The 9,058-nt window shown below is 40.6% G+C and overlaps 1 protein-coding gene across 1 annotated transcript; it reads right to left on the bottom strand.

Annotated features, from left to right (window-relative positions):
• Positions 1-4,220: 4,220 nt before the first annotated feature.
• Positions 4,221-4,847, bottom strand: LOC106872759 (uncharacterized). The gene has a single exon (XM_014919851.1). It carries the CDS (start codon positions 4,845-4,847, stop codon positions 4,221-4,223), a length of 627 nt encoding a protein of 208 aa, XP_014775337.1.
• Positions 4,848-9,058: the final 4,211 nt, after the last annotated feature.

Here is a 9,058-nt window from a genome sequence, read left to right as displayed (position 1 = left end):
ATATCTACATATAAGTACATACACACATATACATACATACATACACACATACATATACATACACATACCCATATACATATACACACACACATATACATACATACACATAAATACACACATTTTTCCACGTATACCTATGCATATGTATATACACTTGCATATGTATATGAACAGATGTACGAATAAGTAAATAGAGCAATAGCAGAACTGTAGCGCCCTTTGGATGGCTGTTAATTCAAAGGGAGATAGTTATTTCCTTATAATGTGAGGCGGGAAGAAAAGTTAAATTGGATCTTTCTGATTTGGCGGACACCATTTTTTTTTCTAACGATACACTTTCAAACTTGGAACACTGTAGAATGTGTCATATAAAACATCTTTTACTCTTAGTGTTGTTGAGAAAAGTTTATATTTTTAAAGTTATTTCGTATTAAAGTTGTCGTATTTCGGTAATTTCAACCAATCACTAACGTCTATTGAGGTGAAAACAATTACTGCTGTGGTTTGTCAACAACACGTTGTGGCGGTGTAATGGGATCTTTTCCCTTGAATAAAATTACTGCCGTTGTTTGTCAACAACAACTATCGGCGGTACTGTTATTCATGACATCGTTCGTGCGTTTGTACTGGTTTTAGCTCTAAGGTTTTTTGGGTTAGGGTTCAGGTTTTAGAGTTAGGTTTAGGGTTTGGGTTTTAGGGTTAGGGTTACGGTTAGGGTTAGGGTTATGAGTAATTTTGCCAAATTTGGGGAAAAATTTGTGGCGGTGTATTGAACAGACTTTCACCAAATTTGGCAAAAATACTCATAACCCTAACCCTGCCCCATAACTTTCCTATCTCGTCCTGCAGTGGCTAATCTTTTCTGTTTCCTTACATTTCACCCTCGAATCGCCTGGTATTGTAACATCTGTTATCTTTACTTCCTTTTCATCTTTGTGGATGAGCACGCTATCTGACCACATTGTCGTGTCTCCTTGTGTAATCGAGTTGTGCGAGCTTACAGCACTCACTAATAATATGGTTTATCCTTTCTCCCTTCTCAAAGCACATCCTACACTGTGGCGAGTCTTGAGCGCTGCACACTAATGCCTCAGCGGATCCTTTTAAGTCTCCTTTCTGCAGCCATTGCCAGGTTCTATTCCAATCAATCTCATCTTTATTCTTCAAGAACTGGCCGTACATTTTCTTGTTCTGCCAATTATTCTTTATTTGCTCTCTCTGATCTTTCTTAAATTGTATTGGATCTACGGCTTCGTTCACTTATAAGGTTTCCCGCATTTTCACTGCTTCAATCATTTCTTTTTCACTCCCCTTCGTATACCAAGCCAGGCTATTTTCCTCTTCTCTTACACAACCTTCACAGCACACCAATCCCCATCCTCTTTCTTTCCTCTTTACATACAATCTTGACACATCACTCTTCGGGTGCAGTTCTTGTCCATTATCATTAATTTACGTGTTCTCTGGTCTATCTCTTCTAATTCATGCTTCTTCCCAAATACTATTCCTGCCCCATATCTCATCAAAGCAACCATCCACGTGCTAATTGCTCTAATCTTATAACGGTCATTTAGCTTCGATTGGAGCACAAACCGAGTTCTCCTCAAATGCTCTTTCCTGTACATTTCTTTCATCGTGTGTTCATTCTTATCTCTTTCAATGATATACAAGTACTTATATCCTTCCTCTCTAGCTTCCTTTATAGTTTCACCACTTTCCAGCTTGATCCCATGGTTTTTGCTGATTTTCCCTCTTTTGAGAATCATTACACCACATTTCTCGATCCCAAATTCCATGCCAATATCTTTGCAAAACATCTACACAGTTGCCGTCAAACTCTCAATTTCTTTCTCAGTCTTAGCGAAAAGCTTTAGGTCATCCATAAACCACAGGTTGTTTACTTTCACCCTGCCTAGCATGTACCCCACACGCATCTTTCTTAAAATGCTCGTTAGTGGCAGTATGCAGGCAACAAACAGGGGAGGCAACAGACTATCCCCTTGAAAGATTCCTCTTATGATACTCATCTCTCTCAGCTTATCTACCCATGTTATGAGTTCAGTTCGCCACGTTGACATTGAGTTTTGTATAACTTCAGGATATTGTGGGAGACCTTAAACAGTTTAAGGCATTCAATAATCCACGAGTGTGGGACTATGTTATATGCTTTCCTGTAGTTCACCCATGCCATCGCCAAATTTTTGTGTCTCTTCTTGCAGTCAGACAGGATAGTCTTATCGATTAGCAATTGAACTCTCGTTCCTCTGCTCTTACGTCTACACCCTTTTTGTCCTACTGGTAGAAGGTTGTTCTCATCTAGGCACTTATAGATTCTGTTTGATATGATGCCCGTCATCAGTTTTCACATCAGGGGCAAGTAAGATATTGGTCGGAAATTTCCAACCGCATTCCCTTTACGTGGATCCTTCTGGCATAGTAGCGTTCTTCCTTTTGTCACTACTTGGATGTCACTATTCAGTATTTCGTCCATCTGTCTCGCAATTCTCCTGTGCAAAGCTGTCAAGCTTTTAAGCCAAAGGCCCTGAGCCCCCATCTGGCCAGGCACTTTCCAGTTCGGAATTTCCTTCACTGATCTCTAATCATCTCCTCTGTTATTCTCAAATCCTCCTGCTGATACTCTTCACTCTCCTCTTTGAGTGTCTTTAACCACTCTAATTCAGTTTCATGTTGTTTCTCGTGGGACCGTATGTTTAGCCAAAATCGTTTGCTTTCTTCAGCATCTGGCACGGCTTTTTCACCTTTTTTTCCGCCATTCAGTTTCTTATAGACTCGTTTCTGATTTTGTTCGAAAAGTCTGTTTAATCTATACTGCTCAATTCTCTGTTCATATTTCTTTAGTTTATGTGTTTTAGTTTTGAACCTGTTTTAATTCCTCAATCGCAACATTGATTCCCTTTCTCTTCACCCTACACTTCCTCTCTAGCTCAACATATTTCTCTCGCTGTACATCATTATTCATATACACACAACAGATTGAACTGTTGGAAAAGAAAAATTTCTAACATCGGGCTACAACATCTAACCTTAGATGCCAAGCACCCTCCTAAGTATCCTAGCTGTCCCATACTAACACTGTTTTCTGGAGCTATACTAAACTGGATTTTATGCCTATTTCCTCTATCCACCTGTTCAAATCTTTGGGGATAGTTCCTAACGCACCTATAACTACTGGAATAGGGGAGACCGGGTCTAGTTCTTACACTATTTCATTTTTTTGCCTTGGCATCCACATAAATGAACACTGCTGAAGTTTCTTTTCAGATTTAATTAGTAAAACATCTCTATTTATTATCACCAGCAAAACACAGAAATTACATAACACTAATTAGACAGGTTCTAATTAATGTGATGGTGTCAGCTGTAACAATTTTCCCCGAGTGCGGGGTACGTTGTGACACTTACCGGGGTACTTTGTTACAACTGTCGATAACTCGGAATTATGTTAACAAACAAGTTTAAAATGAATACGTCTCCTTCTTCTTGCATCTAGGAAGTATTATTTTAATTAATTAACTGTGCTTTGAACCACATCATATCCTAACTGTGATACTGAGAGTCCTCATCAGCCAATTTCCCCATTGTTACATGTGCCATCTAGTCGGAATCGTCCTCCATTAACTTCTCACCACACAGATCACACAGAAAGTCCTGTCGTCCATCGGTACAGTCAGTGTGTTCCCAGTCTTTACAGATCATGCATTGCACCCATTCTTCACCTGGAAGGGAGTTGGAATATCAATCTGAGCAGACAAGGCATATCCAATTGGTGACTTGCTTGCTGCGAGGCTGCTTCCATTTGCCTTTACCTGTTTCAGTTGACTTTCCCTTTTCCCTTTGTTGCCTTTTCTGTACCAGTTGCCTTCTTTGGTTTGGATTTCCGTTCGTTTATTTCATCCAATATGTGCTGTTTTATGGAGGTTATGGTTAGAATGGCTCTTTATCACCCCTTGCGACTTCCACAACCTCGACCTGTCTTCCTGGGGAAAGCCTTCCTTAATGTGCGCAACATCTCTGGGTATTGTAACAACACCAGCAGGAAAACTTGGGCCTGGTGTATGTTGGTCTGTCGGACCGTCTTACCGTTCATTGACCTGGTCGCCTGGTTGAACATCTGACTGGTCGTCTGGCTGCAAGTTAGACTGGTTATCTGGCTGCATGCCAGGCTACACGTCAGGATGATCGTCTGGCTGAACCTCAGACTAGTCTTCAGCTTGTTTTGGAGCAGGATGGTCAGTGATGTAACTTGGAAGGAATTCGTCATTACCAAAGACATCCCTGTTAAAGGGCCAGATGCTACTGATTTGAAATCTTTTCTGGATGTTGAATGGTGTGCACGCATGTGGTAGGGCTTCCGTCAAGATCGCCGGGATGTCGAAAAGGGTCATCGTTTTACCTGGGTGCGATTTCATCCATCCATCACACGCCCTATTCACGTACTTCTTAAGAGGACCATAGACATTCCGATCGAGTGGCTGTAGCTTATGTGAGCAGTGTGGGGGAAATGATAGCAGAACAATACCATTGTCTCTGCAGAAATCAATGATAGCCAATGAGATATGGGAGTTGTGGTTGTCAAGTAGCAACAGGACAAGATGCTCTTTGCTGCAACGAGTGTGCTTCACGAAGTGTTCTAGAAGTTTAAGAAAATCTGCCTCCTTCATCCATTCACTTGAATTTGCTGATCCACAACAACCTATTCGCCCATTAACAATGAAGTATTCACAGAAGTGGACTCCAGGGAACACTAGCATTGGTGGTGTTGCACAACCGCTGGCATTTACTGCAAGGCAGACTGTCACCAGGATCCCTCTCTCAGCGAAAGTCATCGCTCCTACTTGTTTCACTCCTTTCTCTGTCACAATTCAATTTGGTCGTTGCACTGCTGTGACACCCGTCTCATCACAGTTGTAGATGTCATGGCCCTCAAACTTGTAGCAGTCAAGCACCTCTGTCAGATTATCAAATAACTTGTTCGATTGAAGCTTGTTGCCATACTCAGACTTGTGGCTTCTGGGGTTCGGATGATGGAAAGGTTGGAATTCCGCTTCATAAACTTCGAGAACCAGTCAACACCAGCGCATTCATTGGCAGACTAGGTATCAGGACACTTGATTTCATTGGCCTTCGCATAGTCATAAGCAAGGCTTAGAATATCAGAAGGAGTCAGACCATGGTAAATTTTAGCAGCTTTAAGGATGTAGGTCACAAGCAAGTCTTCTTGCTCTTTAGTAAAAACTGCACGCCGAGAAGCATATCCAACACTGGTTATTTTCCCCTCTGTCCTTAGTTTCTTACAGTATCTCTGCAGTATCATGAAATTCACCTGAAAACATAAAGAAGCTGAAGATTTACTTTTTGGTACAACTGACGTTCTGTTAATATCTTAAAAGGTTAGTGTAAGGGATACCGGTAACTTCATATCTAATGAGCCTGAAACCTATCTCGAAATCTTTGGCAACATCCCGTAATGATTTCTTTAAATTCACAACTTTTCTAGCGGCTCTTTCCATGACATCAAGAGGGGTATCCCCCTTTGTAGTCTTCCTTTTGTAATTTCTAGGCTTGGCGTGTTAAATTGAAATAGAAGGGGTAAGTTGTTACATGCCTGGGGTAAGTTGATACACTGTAACAATTAGCCCCGACCATGAATTTTTGTGGATTACATCGTACACAGCACTAACAATGCACACACCTTCATGTATCGAAGGCAACTTCTAACACTTCCTAATGAGCCACAAACTACTTCAATAACACCACTTGTGCTTTAGTAGTTAAGGAAATAACTTCGTGGCAAAATTTCACTTTTGGAGTAAAAGATCGTTTTTTAAGCCATACCTTTCCTGGTGACAGCCCGCCAGTGCAATACACATGTGCAGTCATGATGCTATGGAGTTGGCCTTCACGAGGTAGAGACCCGAGTGTCACCTATTTCTTGAAGTTGGAAACAATGGGCTTGTAATAACTTATCCGTGTAACAACTAGACCCGGTCTCCCCTACGTTTTACCTGCGTTTTCCATAGTCTCTGTAATTCAATAGTAGGTTCTGGCATTTTGTTATACTTCTCATATACCTCTCAAATTGATTTTTCTATCATTTTGGACTGTGACTGTAAAGTCAATTATCTGGCACTTTCTATTCTCTTTATCTACTACTACTACTAATTCAGGCCTTCTAACTTCTAACTGTTCTAAATGTAGACTGGTGCATTGGACAATATAATCTTGTTTATGAAAAATGTCAGAATAGTGAACGCCTTTGGTTATCGGTCTACTGAATCAGAGGTAGCTTAACATGCAGTTTAGGGGTTTAAACAATGAAAGCAAATTGGCAGTCGTTTTTTTTTTCTTTCTTTCAGGAATTGTCTACCTCAGACTACATTATCTAAAGCGTCTTTGATTAATAGTGGGACGTTATTTGAGAAACATTTAAGAGCATCATCCAGCGAAGTTTCCTCTTCATCACGTGATACCTCAACTATGGCCCCTTCATATGGTCATTCGATCTGCTAAAAACAGCAGGCAAATCTCTAAAAATACAGGCTCTTGAAAAGAAAGAAAAAAAAAAGAAATAACAAACAGTATAATGTATTTCACGATACTTGTTAAACAAATGGGATAGCACAGGCTGGAATGCCTTTCATCATAAGTATAAGGCAGACGTGAAACTACACAACAGAAACGTCACTCTACAGTTCCTCTATTAATCGGTTCTTCTAACATTATCTTCCCTATTGGCAGTTTCTAAAAGTAACCCCACTCCCTTGTTCCCCTTCCCCTTGTCTACTAACGTGTTAAGTTTCATTCATTTTTTTTCTTTGAGGAGGAGGAAATCTCTGAATCGGCTCTCTTAACTCATTTGTTTAATTCTCTTAATATGGATTAGATTTATTATCGTTAGCAGTTTGAAGGTCAGAAAGGAAACACAAGTCATGATGGATATCGTCTTCTGAATTACAATCAAACAGTATTTCATCAATTGCTGGCATTTATTGGTAAAACAGACGAAAAAACAGAGTGAGGAAGGGAGAGAGAGAGAAAGAAAGAGAGACATAGAGAGAGAGAGAGACAGAGAAAGAGAAGGAGAGAGACAGCTGACAGACAGAAGCAGAGGGAGAGAGAGAGAGGAAGAGAGAAAGGACAAAGAGAGAGGAGACGAGTGAGAGAAGAGAGAGAGAAAGGGAGGGAGAGACAGCCAGAAGGAAAGATAGACAGAGACAGACGGGCACAGAAACAGACGCGCAAAAGAGAGAGAGAGAGAGAGAGAGAGATGGAGGTAGGGGAGGGAGAGAGAGGAGGAAGAGGATAAATAGTTTGAGCTTGTGTATGTGTGTGCTGTGAGTGTGTTGTGTGTGTATGTGTGTGCGTTGTGTGAGTGTGCATGTGTGTGTTCTGTGTGTGTATATGTATGTGTTGTGTATGTGTGTGTATATATATGTGTGTGCATGTGTGCGTGTGTGTGTGTGCATCTGTGTGTGTATGTGTGTGTGTGCATGTGTACGTGTGTGTGTATGTGTACGTGTGTGTGTATGTGTGTGCGTGTGTGTGTGTGTTTGTGTGTGTGTGTGTGTGTGTGTGTGTGTGTGCGTGCGAAGGTTACCTTTCGGCAACAGAATCTTCCCTACTTGCTCACCCAACGCTAAGCGGCTTCCTATTTATTGTGATATTCAAATTTTATCATCTGGTCGTTGATCCATCATCATCATCATCATCATCATCATCACTGTCACTACTTCACTTTCCCTTGCCCCCTCCCCCATCGTCACTAGCACCCTTTCCCCTACCAACACCGTCTCACTTTATCTTCTTTTAACGCAGCCTTCATCCATAAACATCCGCCAAGATAACTCCTCTTGTTTACCTCTTTAACTATTTCGCTTTTACTCTTATTTAATTATTTTTATGTTTTATATTTTTATTTATCTTTTATTATTCCTCTGTAACTTTATCTATGATATAGTTAAGAAGGATCATGAAAGATTTACGATGCAATTAACTTTAATTAAAGGTCGCAGCCAGACATTTCTGGAGGAAAATCCCCCTACAAAATGGATTCTGCTTCTGCTTCTCTGAAAATCACATCATCGAGTTTCTCTGTACTTATCACTTGCTGCTGTCCAAAGACAAAATTTATTTTTGTTTATTCTTAAATTGATAAGACCAGACGTTTTTATAACTCGGAATCTGTTGATGCTCTTCATGGAAAGAATGGCGGTGAAAGAAGTAACTCCGGTTGTGGTGTGCTGGTGGTGGTGGTGGTGGTGGTCGTCGTCGTCGTCGTGAATAAAGGATTGGTGTTAGGGAAATATCTTTCCAGCAGGTTATGGGAGCAGTGAAACAGTATGTTATGATGTTATGACGTCACTCACAACACGGTCTTACACGGTGCTCACCGGAAGACATTCAGTATGTTGTAACACTCAACTACCACCTTACGCGCGCGGGCGCACTCGCACGCACGCACACACACACACACACACACACACACACACACACATACATAGTCGCACGCACACACATAAAAGTACAAACACACACTCGCGAGCGTGCACACACACTCGCACGCACACACACATAAATACATTTATACACACGCGCGCGCACATGCACACACGCATCCACTCGCGGGCACACATAAGCACATACACTCATATGCACGTACACACACACACACACGTTTTAGGTTTCAAGTTTCTTAGACAGTAAATGAGATTCAAGTTAACGATTACTCAGATGAGTGAGTCACTTAAATCATCGGTTACATGAAACTCTACATTGTGCATTGAGTACTTATATACATATACATACTTTCTATATACATGCATAAATATGTGTGTATACATGTATTACATATGATACGTGTGTGTGAATATATGTATAATATACATATACAAACATGCATGTATATATACATACATACATATATATATGTATATATATATATATATATATATATATATGGGAGAATATACAAAAAATAACAACAGACGAGGACAGGTGGTGTAAATAACAAAAGTATATATTAGTATGACGCTCGGGA

The sequence above is a fragment of the Octopus bimaculoides genome, chromosome 10, assembly GCF_001194135.2.
Source record: "Octopus bimaculoides isolate UCB-OBI-ISO-001 chromosome 10, ASM119413v2, whole genome shotgun sequence".
In the NCBI taxonomy this organism is placed as follows: Eukaryota; Metazoa; Mollusca; class Cephalopoda; order Octopoda; family Octopodidae; genus Octopus; species Octopus bimaculoides.
This window is presented reverse-complemented; position numbering and strand designations above follow the sequence as displayed.

Excerpts from the sequence above, each read along its gene's own strand:
- LOC106872759 (XM_014919851.1), bottom strand. The coding sequence starts at position 4,847 with ATGACTTTCGCTGAGAGAGGGATCCTGGTGACAGTCTGCCTTGCAGTA.